This window comes from Alligator mississippiensis, chromosome 3 (genome assembly GCF_030867095.1).
Source record: "Alligator mississippiensis isolate rAllMis1 chromosome 3, rAllMis1, whole genome shotgun sequence".
NCBI lineage: Eukaryota > Metazoa > Chordata > Crocodylia > Alligatoridae > Alligator > Alligator mississippiensis.
This window is the reverse complement of record NC_081826.1, coordinates 212,447,953-212,467,115: the sequence shown is the minus strand read 5'-3', so window position 1 is coordinate 212,467,115 and position 19,163 is coordinate 212,447,953. Positions and strand designations below refer to the sequence as shown.

The 19,163-nt window shown below is 38.7% G+C and overlaps 1 protein-coding gene across 5 annotated transcripts in view; it reads left to right on the top strand.

The window, feature by feature from the left end:
• AUH (AU RNA binding methylglutaconyl-CoA hydratase) overlaps positions 1-19,163 on the top strand; it is a 186,225-nt gene that overhangs the window by 58,850 nt on the left and 108,212 nt on the right. For all 5 annotated transcript variants that reach the window (XM_059724881.1, XM_059724882.1, XM_059724880.1 and 2 more), the window contains one exon: positions 5,872-5,958. In XM_059724881.1, the coding sequence (XP_059580864.1) occupies positions 5,872-5,958 (87 nt within the window). The remainder of the gene's footprint in view (positions 1-5,871; positions 5,959-19,163) is intronic.

Below are 19,163 nucleotides of genomic sequence, written 5' to 3'. Positions count from 1 at the left end.
GAGCAAAAGAACAAATAGTGGGAAGACTAGGCAAAAGAGATGCAAACTCTCAGCCATGATATGCATAGTTTCTTCAGTACAATCAAAGCTATTTATGGGCCAAGCACATGAGGAGCTGTCCTTCCTGAGGCCCAAAGGTGGAACAGTATTATTTAAAGACCTCTTCACCATCGATGAAAAGTGGAAGGAACACTTACAAGAGCTTCTAGACCAAGATTATAATGTTAAAGATAATACCATCAAAGCCATTCCACAACACCCCATTAATGACTACCTTGCAGACCCAACAACCTATCAAGAGGCCTTGAAAGTCACTGGGCAGATGAAGAACAACTAAGCAGGCATGTTTTGATGGAATACTAGCTGAAATTTATAAACACAGTAGAAAAAAGCTCTCACCAATTAAGTGCCATTATTCTGAAAATCTAGAAACATCAACAGATTCCTGATGACTTGAGAGATGCCAGAATTGTAACAGTATTCCAGAAAGGAGATAGATGAGATTGAAACTATTACTGTGGCATTGCACTCCTGTCCATAGCTAGGAAGATCCTTACCTCTGTTCACCTCAATGGGGTCGCCCCCCTTGCTGAGGAGATTCTGCCTGAGCTCCAGTGTGGTTTCAGACCATCCAGAGGTACAATAGACATGATATTGATTGCTAGACAGCTGCAGAAGTGCTGCAAGCAACACTGAGATCTTTACATGGACTTTGCTGACCTCACTAAGGCCTTTGATTCAATCAATAAAGGCTCTGTGGATGATCCTGTTGAGATTTGGATGCCCGCCAAAATGTGTTGCCATCATCAGATTTGTTTATGATGACATGACAGCAACAATTCTAAGCACTGGATCAAAAACAGACCCTTTCACTGTTAGAACTGGAGTCCGGTAAGGATTCATGATTACATCAACACTTTTTTCCATCTATATGGCAGCTATTCATTGCTGGTAGACTTCTATCCAGGGTCAGCATCTAATATTGCATAGATGGGAATCTCATTAATATCAACTGGTTACATTCTAAATCCAAGGTAACTAACATCTCCATTACCTATCTTCAGTATATTAATGATTGTGTTGTGTGTACTCAATTGAAGAGCTCCAGGTCACTCTTGACTGCTTCTGTGAAGTGTATGAAGTGCTTCAACTTAGGGTTGGCAAGCCAGTCAACTGACTGTGTATTGTTTTCACTGGTCAAAGATTATAGCAATTTTATACAAAAAACAATTTTTTTAAATAGTTTTCTTGACAGAAATATGATATTTTATTGTTTTTTGATGCAATGGAAAATTTATGCTTTTTCTGTGTCTTATTTGGACCTGTTGATAATTTTTTACAATTTTTGACTGATATTTGACCAGTCAATTGACCAAACTTCACTTGACTGTTCAAATACCAAATCCTACTTCAACTCACTGTCAACTTGACAAAAACCAAGATACTTTACCAGCCTACCCTAACCAACCAGCTGCTCCCCCACATATTACAGTTAGAGTCCTTGGAGAATATGGGGTGTTTCCCCTACCTGGGTAGTCTCCTTTCCTAAAAGGTAAACATAGAAGATGATATTAAACACCAAATAAAATATGCAAGTGCCTTTGGATGTCTCCAAAATTGTGTCTTCGATGATTATGATATCAAGACCCAAACCAAATGTCTTATCTACCAGGCTGTTGTCCAGTGTGAAAGCTGGACAACTTATCAGAAACACTTGAAGGGCTTGGAATGTTACTATCAATGATGTCTTCAGAAAATCCCCTGCATCAGAAGGACAGAAGAATGAATGCCAGCATTTGACTCGAGCAAACATCACCAGTGTTGACACCATGTTTATATGGCAGTAGCTCTGTTGGATAGGACATATCATAAGGATGTCAACCGGCTCCTGAAATGGGTCCTAGCTCACCCATGCTCACTGCTTTAGGGGTGGGAGAGATTCAAAGGCACCTTGAAAGCCAATCTGAAGATATGCAATATTAAAATCAATATCTGGGAGGCTCAAGCATGTAATAGCCCCTCAGTGGCACTATGATGTATTGCAAGGCATTGACCATTTTGAGCATACTATGGGACCATTCATCTCACTATGGAAAGTGAATAAGTGAGAGAGATGAAGGGAAAGAGCTGTCACCCAACAGCACCAGGATCCACTCCTTCCTTCTGGAACTCTATGCCATATTTGCATTTGAACATGTGGATCTTGGATTGGCTTCTTCAGTCATCACTAGCTCACTGATGACTGACTTCCCCATCTAGGGGAAGACGGTCATCCTTGTATTGAGGGATGCCTGACAATAGCCTCTTGCTCGGAGTCCGCCACCTTTGGACATCTGTTGAAAGTGGATGTGGAGATGGGATAGTTTGAGCAGATCTGGAGTTTCACCTAGTCCAAGGAAGAATGCAATGAAGGATCGTTCTGTGAGACTTGTCTGAAAAGCTGATGCTACATTATGACTCAATTCACAGAATATATTTTTCACATACTTTAGGAATATTACATTTTAGAATCACCTGTGGGACTTTGATTTCAGCTGATGGGAGAGCAAAAGTCCTTGTAGTTGCAGTGATCTTCCTGGCTGCCTTCAGTAACATAACATTTCTTACTCTCTGACTTGAATTAATTCCCAAGAAGCCTGTGTGAGTAGTTCCTTTACTAAATGGATCAAAAAACTTCAAGAATTCTTTGATCAGTAACAAATTCTTTTAACAGGGACAAAAATATAAAGTTGTTGATCGTTCCAGTCTCTTCTGAACCAAAAGATGTTTCAGGCTAAAGATCATCTGGAGTAAAAGGAACATTGTTTGCTTAAAACTCTCAGTTCTTTCAGAAAAAAAAGTTTTTAGCTACTATTGTGACAGTGTCTCAGATTGCTAATATAGGAAGAGGTTAGAGGAAAAACACTTTTTTCCAGCTTGTCTACTGTGAGAATTTGATGCCATGTACGTTCTGTATAGCTTTATCACAGTCGCAAGGGAAAGACACTTCCTAAAAATAGAAAAATGTAGTACTGAAGAAATTTGACAGTGGCACTTAGAAGCAGTACTTTGTACTAGAGTACAAGGAGTACATTGTACAGGAAATTCCTTTAACTATTTTTTTAAAGATCAAATTTAAAGCTGACTGTGTTCCTTTTTAATAAATTTACAGCCCTTCAGTCTGTTATTACTCAAATTTGGTTAAAAAAACCCAAACTGAATTTCCATAAAGATTTCCCCAGTGGTAAATGTTTCATGTGAAGCAGAAACATGCAGTTTATTCAGTTCATTTTGAAAGTGCTTATATTTGTGCTTGGGCCATTCTTATTATGAATAAGAGTAAATCAAAATACATCAATTGCTTCAGACTCGCAGTGACACTGTTCCATAATATGCGCACTATTTCATAAGTTTACTAGTTGTTCTCATCTTAAAGTTGACTTTGTTTTTCAACTGTATGTAAACTGAGTAGGAAGTTTCATAGTTTGTGTGGTATGTGAAAGTTTTGATTCAGATACTTAAGCAATCATATGCTTAATTTGACCTGTAAAGCACAGGACTTCTTTTTTTTCTTATGCAGTTAGTGATTTGGTTTTAGGCACATTTGTAGAAATGAAAGCCAGACATGAAGAAATTAGTGTCCAAAATAACAGTAGATTTTTTTAATAAAAAAAAAATAAATTCACACCCTTTGTTTGAGCCTTCAAAGTTATAGTTTGCCTTTCACATATTGGAAAATACTCTTTTCAGCTACAAGTTTTAATAAATAAATATATTTTAAAATGTTTGCATTTGTCTATGATTTAACATTAGCCAAGGATTTTATATGTATTCACATACAACCTTTGTTTGCGTGTCAAGTTCCTGGAAAATTTTAAGTATGCAGGGGTGAGTATATTGCAGCCTTTTCTTAAAATGCAGATTTGACCATGGTCAATTGCTACCTATCAATTTTGACCATGGTCAATTGCATGCTTGGTCAACTGACTGTTATACTTATTTTCAGTAGGGGCTTAATTTTTAAGATTGTTTGGAAGCTTGGCTGGTGTCAGGTAGTTCAACTTAACATTGCTAGCTCTATATCATTTTTTCCCATGGTCATAGTATATTGGATGCGACATCTGGCATCAGTGTACTGTATGTTCATGTAATGAAAAGACGGGCCCAGTCTCAAGACTACAGTGCAGGTATATGGTAAGTGGATAGAAAGGAGCAGTGGAGTTTAAAAGGACAGTGATGTCATTAATATAATAATGGGTGATCATGTAATTTCAGCCAGTATTTGAGTAAGATGCAGATCCTGATGTAGGTGTGCTTTTAGAGTAGGTTTACAGGAGATTAATTCAGTATCTATAGGCGTATTTATACAAAGATTTCTGTTTCTTTCCACCAATGCGTAAAGGACATAATGGAATTAAACATGAAGCTCCTTAAGGGAAATTGAACTGATGGGTGATAAAGGCACATCTTCAGTAAAATGGAAGAGAGGGGTAGAGATTAGGAGTTCATTTTAGCTTTGTTGATAAAATGGTGGCTGTCCCCAAGGATATGTTGCAGGTTGAAATTTTAATTTTTACAGAAATAGAGGTTAGGGTGAAGATATTAATCTGTGAGTTGTCAGCATAATGATGACAGCTAAAACCATGTTTTTAGATGCAAGAACTCGGTGATAGTATGTAGAAGGCTAAGAGGAGGAGGATAAATGCATTTAATCTTAATGTGTTTAAGAGTCCTTCTGGATCAGAATGTTGATACATTTTCTAAAATGACATCGCTGATAGTGGAGAATTGCAGGTACTTTTATTTATTTTTTGGAATGCAAACATTTTCAGTTTGTACAATTAGTAATGTATCTTGTATTTAAGCTTTATGTACATGTGACTAGAGATTATTTTTACTGGTACATTTTTAGAAGCTACAGAAAAATATTCATTTAATCCCATTATGAGTGACGTGTGTGTTATCTGGAGAATACATGCAGATGTGGTAGGAGTCTCTTTGTATTTTATTTATGTAATATTCTATCCGTGAAGAGGGATGGACCCTGTGCAATAGCTTTGTTTGGTATCTAGCTAGTTTGATTAAGTCTATAGCTCTTTTTTCCCTAAAAAAAAATATATATCCAGTTTTCAAAGAACAAAATGACAGTTTTAGAGAATGAAAATTAAGTGTCATTGATCCTGGTCAGTAAGGTATGTATTTCACATGCATTGTCTTATTAACAAACTGCTAGTATTATTTTAGTAAGTGATTGGAGGGGGACTAAAATATTTCCATTCGTGTCCTTAATCTTTTGGATCTTCACTTTGGAAAAATCTGAGAACCAAAGAATACCATGTGTGTAACTTCTTATAAAACACATTTCAGTAAAATTGGGTTAATCATACTGTAATGCGTATTGTAGAGATTTTATTTAGGTACATGAATTCGGCTGCTTTAGAGACTCACTTTCTGTGGGATTTATGTTTCTTTTTAGTTGTATGCTTGCTTAGCAATGCAACAACATGAAAAAATACAGAGTCTCAGCTAAGTCACAAAGCCGGGACAAGTGAACATGTATACTTGACAGTTAAAGTAACGTCTTGAATTGGGGGGGCAGTTGCTCATTAGAACTTGTCATTAAGTCCCACAGTTGACACCCCCAGTCTTCATGGGAGGGAAATTCTTCAAAATGAAAATCTGGTGGATAGCTTACATTTGATTTCACTGTATTCAATCAGTACTGTATTTTCCTTGAAGTTGATCAGTTATTTTCAATTTTCAGTTTTTAACTTGCATTAGTTCAAAGTACATTTATGTTTTATTGTCACTGTGTAAGAATGTTCTACCTTGAAAATGTTTTTACAGCTTTGCCTATGGTTTACTAATATACATGTGAAATGTTACTTTCAGGTGCTGACCTTAAGGAACGAGCTAAAATGCATTCAAGCGAAGTTAGTTCTTTTGTCTCAAAAGCCAGAGCAGCTGTTAATGAAATGGGTAAGTAAAATAAGCAACCCTGTTGAACAGTGCACTCTTTAACCTTAACCTCTAAAGGGCAGATCAAAGAACTGACATAAACATATATGATTAATTCTTGCTATGTGATGAGAGATCCAAAACTGGTTCTATCTGTAAGATAATGAGTCACTGGCATATTACACTTTTAAAATGTGAACAGTAGCATTTGGCTTTTCCTTAGCATATTTTAAGATAGATGTATTTCAGTCTCCAAAACAGTGTGAGTTTTGAAATCATGTTGGTGGGAGGTAGGGGAGGTGGGGGAGAAGAGTTGCTGTCCTCTACCCTCTGTGTGCTATGGGTTTGTTTTTACTGATCCTTTTTTTGTTGTCTATAAATTGATAACAGTATTTGATATGGCTTATTAAGGTTTAAACATCTGCTGTTGATAGAAAATGTGGTTTTTATGGCATCATAAAATTTCATTAAATTTTATATCTACTTTATTGTGGAGTGAGGTAGGTCACTCTATTAGTCTGAATTTATGCAGGACAGTGTAGCACCTAACTTGTTTAGGCATGAACTTTTGTCAGCTACCTCCTATTTGGTTAGATGCTTTGAATGGACTTGCAGTCTCAGCAGTGCTCTTTCCTTTACTTCCCCTTTCCATATTCTTTGAATTTAAATTACCTTATTCCTTTCTATTTTATTGTAGTGGGACTTGTTACTGTTATTACAGTTTCAGTTGGCATTCTATTTTATATATTTTTCTTTTAGACCTGAATAATTTTGCCTATGAATTTTAAATATAACATTTACATTAAAATATCTAATTTTTTAAATGAATGCTAGGGATGCTGCTGATAGGATTCTGTGTAGGTACACTATCAATAAGATTCTGTTAAAAGAAAGGGAAATCATCTCTGAAATAATCCTTTTTGTAAGTTTAAAATGCAAAAATGACTGATTTGTAGGGGTATAATTTTTACAGTAATTGATGACCCAGAAACATTCTTTAAAATGTTACTCTTTTTAAAAAAAATGTAGTTCTGCAGTGTTCCTGCTGGATTAAGTAGTTTGTATAGGTGTTCTTTTGCAGCAATATCAGAAAGCTTTTGAAGGCATTGTAATTAATCACAGTTTATACTGATGAGATTTAGAGGTAATTTTAGTCCTGATGAACCAAATTATGCCATGCCATGGAATGTATAATCAGAGTAGATTTTGCCCCATAGAATGTTAGAGTTTATCTTGGAGAAATAGGGCTAAAACTTTTTAAAGTTTTTTAAAATGAATGAATTTTAATGTTAATTACTTCTAGTGGAGTAAATAACATTTTAAAGGAATAGTTGTACATACATTTCTGTTAACCTTGGGTCAGCTTTGTAACTTGGATTGAGAGAATAATAAAGATGGAAGCAAAATATGATGTTAAGTAAATTTCAGACTATTTAAAAATACAGGTTTTCCTTGCCAACCATGGTTTTGAGTATCCATGCTTCAGAAAAGGGGGGGAGGTACTGTCGGAAAATAACCCCCACGTCCCCCCTGCCCTTGCTTGTGACCCTCACTCCTCACAGCCCCTGCTCCCCCAGCCCTGCCGGTTTTGCTAACCACGGGAACTTTGAGGAACCTAACCCCCGTGATTGGCGAGGGAAACCTGTAGTCTTAATATGGAAGTTCATGGTGTTCAGTTTCTGATTTCCTCTTACCTCCCTGTGAAGTAAGCCAAATCTCTAAGGCATTTTAAAATATGCAATAAAGCAACAGTTTTTTTCTGCCATTAATTTTCTGCAGAAGATAGTTCATTAAGTGCTAGTGCTCATCTTCTCCTTGCAATATAAGAAGGAGGATTCCAGTAAGATTTTTAAAAGACTTTCTTTAGTTCTGTCACTTTATTCAGCCTTCTGGAACTGGAGGCATTTAAAATGCTTTTATTGTGACTCCACTAAAGTGTATATAGTCAATTTAAAGATTTCTTAGCTGTTTCATCTTAAAATGATTCCAGTCACTGAGCAGTGAATTTTGTTGCCATGTGGTATTTTGGCATATGTCAGTTTTACCTGCAAAATAATGGCAAATGATTGGTCAGAATTGGAAAATACCAGAACATCTTCTACATAGAAAACTGTTCATTAATTTTCATGCTGTTTATATCTGGCATGCTATTTTCTTGTTTAATCATTTCATAAACTTTATTAATTAAAAATTTTGATATTGTTGTTTTTGAGCACAGAATGTTCACTGTACATGACATGTTAGGATTAAATAACTCTTATGCTAAAAAACTTCTACAGCTGTATGACCTCCCATTTTTGAAGTACATTTTTACATGTGTATATATATTCATCAGTTTCATGATGAAGAAAAGGAACAAGGTGCAACGTAATGCATGTGGTGCAGGATATATATTGCCTTTACCAATAGAAGTGTGCATTAATCTTTTAACAAGTCAGAGTTTTTCAGTTCTTCTTTTCTTCTTCTGAAGAAGTAGTCTAGCATTACAAGAACTAATTTTAGTAGAACAAGTGGGACACTACATTTGCATTGGATTCCTGGCAATGAATTAGTATATTGAAAACAAGAAGATCAAGAATTTTTTTCCTGCCCAGCAACAGCCAGAATGTCAAGACATTTAGGGGTGGAAAAGTCCTCCTGCAACTATTTGTTTGTCATTGTCCAAATGCTGTAGAAACAAGCAGTACACTTTCTGTTTTGTCCTTTTGTGCCTAATGTTCTTGTTGAAAATCTTTCAAATATACACTATTTTCTCCTCTTCAGAAATAGGTCATGTTACGATAACTGTATTTATACGTGCCTTTACTAGGAAGGAGGGAGAGAGAGAGAGAGCTCTGTTTAAAGGTAGGACAGTGGTTCTCAACCTTTTAGGACTCAAGGCACTCCTTCATACTTTCAAGACACCCCTGGCTAGATTCAAGACACCCCCTTGGAAAATCTTAGCTCTTAGCTTTCACTTCATTTTTGATTGCATGAAAATAATAGAGCAATTCTTCTGTGGCACAGAACTCAGAAAGACCACAACAGGTCAGCATTTTTTAACAATATGGTTCCTATTTGAAATCTCTGGGTTTAGTTTATGAATCGTGTTTGCATACCTAACAGTGCTAATATTATGGCACCCTACAGCACCCTTGAAAGGATCTTAAGGCATGTCCATGGTGCCGCAGCACCTTGGTTGAGAATCACTGCTATAAGAGAAGTAGTTAGTTAACTGTGTAGGTAGTATTTGTGAAAAGTAAATGTGTTAGAATTTGAATAACTGTTGAAAAGGAGCCATTTATAATGATTACGTCACCTTTTTGTAGTTTTTATTATATTTTAAAATTATTATATGAACTGTTAAGCGTTTTCTTCAAAAAATGATGCTGCATTTTTTTGGTATGCAACTACAGAAAAGAATTTTCTAGAAATTAAAAGCACACAGCATTTGTTTGCTACAGTTTTTATGTGGGATTAATTTATAACTTCACACTAAATTTGGGTGAAGTATTAAGACTGCACTAAATATCACTTGGTATAAAAATAAGCACTTGAAAACAGAGCTGAAGAAATTGTACTGAGTTATTAGTTGTAGCTCAGAGAGTTTAGAGATGAGAAGCAAAATCAAAGCAAGCTACTATTTTTAGAAGCAGCTGCTTTTGCTAAAATTATGGTTGAGTTGTGTGGGTTTCTTCTTAATAAAGCAGGAACATAAGACTAATTGTCCATTACTATATTCTACCTTGAGTTTCTTCATTACTGACGGTTTTAGACTGAAATTGGAGAGGAAAATATTAAAAATCTATTCTGTTCTATGTAGTTTCAGACTTAAATTAAATCAAAGCCTGATTGACATGCACACAACTCACTTGCTAGACTGTTTGGAAATAAATCATACCACCTTAGGTCAGATTCCCAGTATATTTAAAATGCTGTACTTCAGAGTCATTTGATAGTTCAGCGCCTGTTTTCATAAGCTAAGTGTCTGGCACTTTGTGCTTGCATGTAGTATTTAATCCAGTTGCAAAACAAATTCTAGCCATCTGCAGGGTGGAAGAGTAACTGTTCTTTACCAATAAAACAGATGTTTAAAAAAACTGAACTGACAGCAAGAATTCAAGGTAGGCAGTATGGGACTTCATTTCAGAAGTCTTTTTTTCTTTTAATCTGCAATATACACTCCAAAAAAGGGAGAGTGTTCCAAATTAAAGACATCAGCTCTCACCCGCTAACAGTTGGTGGGTTACAAGTTGCCCCTGACTTCTGCTCTACTGGCCATCAACAGCCATTGCTTCATAGCCTGTGAAACTGAATGGTACAACCGCCAAAACAGAAGGTCCAGCCTGGGCAAGGTGAGATTCCATGTCTTGATTCAGTATTTCAGGTATAGGGTTCTTGACTCTAGAGCCTTGACTGAAGATTAGAAGATTTACTTTCACGGTGATAATTTTCAGGGACAACATTGCTACCTGCCCTCCCCAAAGTATACTGTGTTTTCTCTCACACTGCACATCCCAGATATGACACGCACCTTTGTTTTGGGAAGGCAGAATGAAGAAGAAAAGATTTTTGAATGCCGACTGCAGGGGATTCTGACTGCAGTGGCTGTGGCCGCAGGAAGGTTAACATTGTAGCTCTGACCCTTCTGAACTTTGCCCTCTTCCTTCCTGAGGCTGAGAAAGGGAGAAGCATGGCAGCCATTTTGCTGCAGTATCTCCATGCTTCTGTTCTCCCATGCTGTAATTCTAATGAAAAATAAAAAAGCTTCCCCACTTAAAATGCACCACACTTTTGGTGGGCTGATTTTTAGGGAAAGGTTATGTGTAGTATGAGAGTAAATACAGTACGTCTTTCCCTCTCTGATACAGGTAACATCTGTTTAGCTGAACTCTTTTCTTTTTTGAGTGGACTTAGTTATAGAATTGGCCAGTAGAGAATTGAGAGTTTGAATCCTGGCTTTGACATTCACTTTTTTGTGGGAGGATTGCTTAACTCTCCTGCTGTAAAATGCTACTTGTTTATTGCTTTTGCATCTCTTTGAAGATGTTTCTGAGTGTGTATAGTGTGCTTGATTCTGTGGAAAGAGAGAATGTTTTCCATTCCAAAGATCATACTATTGAACTCAGACAATGCAGTGAGCTGAGACTCAGAAAGTATTCTGAATAGAGCCCATCTTGAAACAATGAAGATAATACTTGAGGAATTACTTTTGAAGAGTTTTGCAGAACATTGCCTTGTGGTAAGGAATTTCAAGCATAAGAAACGGCAAAACAGAAGTGGGACAAGAAGTCATTAAGAGGTTGTGAAAATTAGTTTGATAGCATAGGCTAGTGGGAGCCAACCTTTTTGGCAGATGTGCCACAAGTAAGCCCTGCACCCTCCCCGAGTGCCACTTTGATCCCATTCTTCCGCTCAGCATGCTGCTCTGCTTTTTGCCCTATCTGCCACATGCTACACACAGAGGTGTCCCATGCCACTTGAAGGGTAGCCACTGGTTGGCTACCCCTCACAAAGACACTAGAATGGAACCAAACAATCTAAATTGGTGTACGCTGCTGCAGTGCCTGCAGAGAGTGAAGAAGAGTGGGAGGAAAAAGGAAGTTACAGAAGGATGTCCAGAAGGGAATTACATGGTCAAAGCGTTAGCAGAATAGTTGGGAGCCAGTTCAGTTTTGGTTCTTGGCACTCAGTGTTATGTATACTTGCTCATTGTTTGCTGAGTGTAAACTTAACACTTTTGTACCCCTTTGTTTTTGCTATACCATATCTGCTGACACTGCTTTTACAATATGTGTGCTATAACTGTGGAGACAGTGACCTGGCCACAGGAAGTACCTCTACTTTGTGTAGAAAGGATGTCTCTAGCTGATTGGGCCTGTTAATATATTTTGAGAATTACTATGACTTTTAGGCAACTTAGAGTTGTAGGCTTTAAGAGCAAAAATGTGTGAACAGTGTGTTAGGTCATCAAGGACATAAAATACCTCTTAGAGAAGGATATTAACTTAGTCCCAAACAGCCAACTGGTGCAGCAAAAGTGAACTTTAGTAAATACTTTATATAAACTGAATTCAGTTGTCGCTGGTATACAATAAATCTGTGTCTTATTTATGTACACAGTGGAAATGTTCTTACTAGCTAGTAAGTTTACAGTTAAATATAACAGTGCTCCTTTTTTATTTAATACCAAGTTTTTAATATAATATATATTATATTGCCCATTAGAATATAGTAATACTATCTAAGGTTTGTTATTTTAAATAAGACCATTCTAGTGAGACGGTCAAGAATATAAAGAAAATGTTTCTGATAGGATAATATCCAGTTTATAGCTCTGTGAAAATATTATCTATGTTTATTTCTATAAGGGGTGGGTGGGTGTGTGAGAGATGTATCGAATAGGGCTGTGCAAAGCTTTGGTAGCTGATTCGATTCGGAGGAGATTTGTCCCAAAGCATCCAAATCAATTCGGAAAAGATTCAGCTGATTTGGAGATTCGGCCATAGACTAAACAGGCAGCTGACAGCTGGTAAATCTGTTGGAGTGGGGGAGGGAGGGATTGGGGCTGGGGCAGGGGGCAGGCATGTCACTCAGGGAAGGGAGCAGGGGGGGCACAGCAGCGCTGGGAGTGGGAGCTCTGTCCTGCTGCTGCTGCTTGCCCAACTGGGGGGCGGGCGTGGCTCACTCCAGGCAGAAGGAGGCAAGTGGCAGCAGGGCATAGCCCCCACTCCCAGCTCTACCACACCCACATCCTCTTTCGTGCCAGCTGGCAAGTGGCGGGAGGGCAGAGCCCCTGCTCCAAGTGCTGATCTGGGCGCGGCAGCACTGGGAGGGCGTGCTGTGCCTGCATTGTGCTCCCCCTCCCCTTGCCAGCTGGGCAAGCGGCAGCAGGGCATAGCCCCCACAGCTCCCCCTGCTGGGGCAGAGGCAGGCACAGCTGTAGGAGCTGTGGGAGAAGCCCCCATGGCTGTGCTGCCCAGCCCTATTCCCCACCCAGCCCAGCCTCCAAGCACTTAAAAAAACCCCAAAAACCAACCTCACACTCACCAGCTGCAGCAAGGGTTATGGGGGCTCTGGGGGCTCCTGGCAGAGCTCCCACTACCTACCCAGCCCCACCGCTGAGGGGCTGCCCCGCCTGGCCCCAGCCTCTCAGTAATTAAAAAAAAAAAAAAAAAAAAAAGCCCTGCACTCTGGCTGCAGCAGGGACTGTGGGGGCTCTGGGGTCATGTGGCAGAGCACCCCACCCTACCCGCACTGCCTCTGCTCCCTGCACTGCTCCCACTCCCCAATCTCTCCTCCAACTCCCCACCCCCGATGGCTGCCCAATAGCTGCACCAGCATCCTGGTAAGTGCTGGGGCTGGGCAGAGGATGGGGCTGGGCAGGGCCTCCACGGGGGCTTCTCCTGCAGCTCCTTCCACTCGGGAAGAGGCAGGCACAGCCAGAGGAGCCACGGGAGAACCTGCAGCCGCCTGGCTGTGCCTGCCTCTTCCCCAGCTGATCCGAATCACCGAACCTCTCAGAATCAGCGCCGAATCTTCCGAAGCTGATTTGGCCAAATTGATTCAGGATAGCAATCCGAATCGAATCACTTTCCTCCGAATTGGCCAATTCCGAATCAAATATTTCCCTATTCGCACAGGCCTAATATCGATATAGTATAGATATATATCTACAGATCTGTCTGTGGGTTTGGTGATCATTTTATTGTTAGCGAAAAAATGACTTGGGATTAAATCTTTCTGAAATCTAAAATAATAGTTGTAGAAAAATGTAATTGCTTGGCGTCAAATGGAAGATATGAGGCTTCCCCTTTTTCAAGATAATATTCAGCACCTGGCAGAAGAAATGTATAAAGCAATTTGATAAGACAAAATCATACAATCGAAATACAATGATAGGAGCATTACTCAAAATTTATATCTTTGGATGGGAACCTTCAAGTAAAAGTTACAGCTTCTGATTGGATTCCATAGTGGCAGGGTGCAAATCCAATTGGATCTCCTGGAAGCAAATATTGTTGATAGAGTTTTGGGTAGAGAAACTGAATGCAGCATACATTGGCTTTGTAATGTCAATGGATGCTGATGTCTGCTGGTAGTCTAGAAGGGGGAAGGGGCACTGTGGATTCACATTCTCAGAAAAGTGCAGGTATGCGTTGTCCTTGGAAAAAAGTGCTTGCCAAGAAACTGAAACAAAGATCACAGGCACAGCTCATTCCAGAACTCTTAACAGGTTTGTAGCTAATACAGTCTTGCTCATCCCTATCCTTATTTGTCATCCTTCCCTATGTTACTGAATCGTGTACTGAAGGATTTTGACAGAACTCTAACCATAAATAGTTGATGCTTGTTCAGCAGAGGTATAGAGTAAAGCTAATATAGTCAAAGACTCCTAGCAGGCTGAAACACATTACTGAGCTCTTGGTTGTTTTCCAGCAGTAGCTTTGATTTACTGCTGCTTTTAACATTAAATTAATTTAAATTACTCTTTAAATAAGAAATGACTAAGTATTGTCAGTTTACTAAATAGACAATGCTGTCCTGCAGAGCTGAAATTATCTGCTTTGTCAAACTGCACTGGATTGTTTTTTAATTAAAAAACACAGTTATAGTTTTTGTTGTTACAGTGCCAATGAGTGCTGCATTAAACTTCTCTACCCAAGATGTTTATTAGCCATTTACACAGCAATATTGCTTTCAGGATTTTTGCTATGCTTTTTCCCCTTTCCCTATTAGGGCTTTGTAAAATTGTTTTAAGGATGATAAAGAAACTTCCTTAGGTTTTAAAGGCCTAAGTACTCAACTTGGTTGAGTACTGTTACTCATCAGAACTAAGGAATGTGGAGGGAATAGATTTATACCACCTTTCCTTTCCTCTGATCCCCGGGACTTTGTGGGGACAGTTCAGCCTATGACATATGTTAATGTAGCTTTAGTTAGTTTATAATTATAATAGTTCCAGTGATCCATTAAATTAGCAAAGAGCACCATGTTCAGGCAACATCTCCCTTTTTTGGTGTAATCTTTATGCTGAGAGGGACATGGAATGTGATATTCTGTGTTTTAAGATGGGTTGGCTGTTCTTGATTGTACTGATTTGGCATTTCTGTCATGGTCTTCAAAGATGCTCCATGGAGCTGCATTACATGTAGTTAACAATGGTACAGAAAAACTAAGCTTAAGGAAATGCCAGTACTACCAGTTAAAATGGTGAATCAGGATTTATAGAGGCAGAGCTATAACATTTTTTCTCCATTTACCCCATACATTTAAAAAATAAATGGAATATCTGTGCTATTGGGTGTGTGTATTGACTTGCAGATCCAAACAATGCTACCCACATCTAAAAGTTTTAAATTAATCTGGCATTATGTTAAAATGTTCTGTGTGGGGGGTATATGTGGGGTTATGTTTGCGTGCGTGTTTGTGTATTTTACTTACACACACACACACACACACACACACACACTATATATATATATCTGTTTCAGTGAGGAAAATGTGGAGAGTTGTGCTGTTTTCATAGTAGGGAAAATAATTTGACCTCTGAAAAAAGGTAATGAAATACAGTGACTTGCATTATACCCAAGTGTTGGGTAATCTCGAAGTCTGTCTTAGTTGTGGCAACTGGTAATATGGAATGGACTGTCCAACATCAACTTTTAGTGACCATAGGTATATCTAACCTGAAGTGAGAAGCCCATACAAAAAGTCTTCATTTCTGGGGAAGTGGACTGTGCAAGAAGAGTACTTGCACATTACTACTGAATTGATCATTGTAAGACATTGCATGTTCCAGAAGATGGTTGTGAATTAAACAAGATAATTGTGCTGTAATGTTTTGCAGAAAGGTCCTGGGTTTAGATCTTCTGTGTTATCAAGCTCTTCAAGACATTCTTGATGGATACATGTTCATAGGGAAAGAAAAAATCACAAGCAAATTAAATTGATCTGTGAAAATATCTTGTCTGTTATATGGATTGCAGACTGTCAGATCAGAACTTCTCCTTTTAGACGTAAAGAAGTGGATATTTTCATAGCTGAATAAGACGTTGCCAATCATTTCTCAGAATAGAGAAAGACTACATTAGTAAATGTTTTTTTGGCAGAACTCAAGAGGAACAATGGTTCAATTATTTTTTTAACAACCACAGCTTAAGGTGTGTGAGGTTTTCATTTCTGCTGTGGATAGTTACATTTGATGCTGGAGGGTAGGGCTGCAGTTCAGAGACACCTAGAGAATTTGGAGGATTGGGCCAGAAGAAAACTTATGAGGTTCAATAAGGACAAGTGCAAAGTTCTGCACTTAAGACAGAACAATCCCATATACTGGTACAGGCTGGGGACTGACTGGCTAAACAGCAGCTCTGCAGAAAAGGACCAATGGACAGTAAGCTGAATATGAGCCAACAGTGTGCCTTCATTGCCAAGAAGGCTAATGGCTGCATTAGTAGGAGCGTTGCCAGTAGATCAAGGAAAATGATTCTTCCCCTCTATTCAGCACTGTTGAGGCCATATCTAGAGTACTGTGTCTAGTTTTGGGCCCCTCACTACAGAAAGGATGTGGACAAATCGGCGAGAGTCCAGCGGAGGGCAACAAAGATGGTTAGGGGGCTGGGGCATATGACTTCTGAGGAGAGGCAGAGGGAACTGGGCTTATTTAGTCTGAAGAAGAAAAGACTGAGAGGGGATTTAATAACAGCCTTCAACTACCTGAAGTATGGTTCCAAAGAGGATGGAGCTAGACAGTTCTCTCCTGTGACAGATGACAGAACAAGGACTGCTCAGGTTGTGTGAGTCGCCTAATTGTAAAGGAGTTGCATATTCACAGGCAGAAGCAGCCACCAGCCCCTGGCTCCTGACAACACCAAGGCAGGTAGATCTGAGCTGAAAGCAAGTGCCTCTGCAGGCCCTGAGGACTCCAGTACATGCTGCATTCCGGAAATCCTTTTCAAGGAGACTGGAAGGGAAGGGCTGCATGTGCGGCTTCTTCCTCCCCACTCCCTGCTGACAACCCTGGAGTGGGGCGGAAGGTGGGGCAGAGGAGAGGGGCAGCTCCTCTGCTTGCTGCTCACATCCAGGCAGGCTCAATTCCCTTCCCCACAACCCAACAGGCGAACGTCTGTTGGGTCAGGAGAGGGGTGACCTCTAACTCATGACTCATAAGGTACTATGAGTTAGAGCGGGTTCTGAACATCTGTCAGTGCCCACTGTTTCCTCAACAATTTGACCTGTGTAATGGATTTCAGGATTTTCTATATATCTTTCAGTCTGCAGCACAGGAGTTTCCAGTGCTTCATAGATTGTTGGCAGTATGCAAGCCATATTTAGTCAGGTGATCCATACTTGTGCCTTTATATGACATGGAATCTAGTATTCAAGAAAGAAAATAATTTGCAAATTCATTCTCACTGCCACTGCAGAGTTTCTTCCTCAGTTAATTTGATGTAATACATGAAAGATTTGGTATGCCAACAGAAGTCTAGGAATGGAGTAGTTGTATTATAGCCTCATAGTTCTTTTGTGTATAAGGTTCAGCAAAGTAATAGAGAAACATTCACCCCATTCTGCCCCAGGTTTCATTCTTTATACTAGCCTCTTATTGCACAGTCCCAAAGGCTGAAGTCTGCCTTCCCTTTGTATTTGAGTGAGAAACTGCCCTGGTCAATCCTTTCTCATAAATGCAGACAGAACAGATGAAGATTTTAGTTAGGATGATGTCCTTTGAGATTTGTCCTTTCTGATTCTTCTGCTCATTTATCAAAACTGGGAGGTATCACAATGACCTGAGATTTGAATCTTTGTATAACTGCTAAACTTAAATGTAATTGTAGCTTATTTAAAAAAATAAGTAGTTCAAGGTTTTGTTTTAAAAGAGTCCATTCCATATTTTCTTATAATATTTCCTTTCAGTCCTTGATTATTGCTGCGTAATATCTGCTGATAAACATTTATGTTCCATTAGTATAAGTAGTTGGAGAAACAGCTAAGCTTTAGGAAGGCTCTCATATTTATCAGGCTAACATGAAGTCAGGAATATCATCTGATCTTGTTAGTTGTTTAACAGACTGTGTAAGGAAATTGTTTTGCTGTATTGTATCATTTTATGATCGTTAGTCTGGTCCATATTAGAATAATTTAAGTCTTTGACAGTCTGTGTATAAATTATTTTATTATTCTCCTTGACCTGTATATTCATTTTTAATGTGCATTTTATTGACTTGATAATGTTTCCTCTGTCAGGCTATTAGCAGTATAAACTCGGTATCATCTATCACTGAATCTTAATTACTGTAGTACAAACATGTCACTTCTCACTAGATTCATTCAGAAAAACAGAGATCAAGATAATGTCTTACAACAGTCCTTAAAGCCTTATCTATATGAGAAATTATTTTTGTGTTGAACATGTATTCCACACACACTGTGGTTCCACTGAATTCTAAATGGACTTAGAGCTTGCGAACAAATGTTTACTTTTTAATTTTTACTTTCTTATTAGATTTATGGAGATGAGCTATAGTGTTGTAATCAATTTTATACCAGTAAAATTGTGTTAACAAAGGGAGTTGCATCTATTTAACCATATTTAAGTTATGGGTAAACTATGGGTAAACAAGTAAAATTTTCTGGTGCAAAAAGGCTATAGAGACTTTGTTAGGATGTCAAAACACTTATTTTATGTCTTTGTTAATATAAGGTTCATGGGCATGTGAACAAGTTATCATGTGGTTAAAGCGGATAGGGATTTACTGTTTATCAGTTAATGACCCATACATGTGTAAGTGCACAATCTTATCCCAAGGTAACTAAAACCAACTTGCAGTGGCATGGGCCTCTTTACCATAGATTACCTTTCACTTCTCTGAGTCAGGGCATGTATATGGGAAATTGCAGAGGAACATTTGATGTACAGTAAATCTCTGGTATTTTTACCTTGTGATACCTTGGTACGTAAAGGAGATTTTTATACAATGAACCCCCTACTCAGAGAGCCCAATACACACAAAGCACTCCTGACAGAATGGCCATCCCTTAGAAGAAACTTGCTTTTATTCTATAATCCTCTTGAGCATAGTAAAAAAAATTCTCTCACATATCCTCCTCTCCCATTGAAGGGGAGCAATGTGGGTGTTAGGAAGAGACTCTGGGGAGGGATCTCTAGGAACATCAGGAAAGAACCTAGCATTCCAGGGAACACGCTTACAAGTACACTCCATGTGTTGTCCCCATTCATGTTTGCT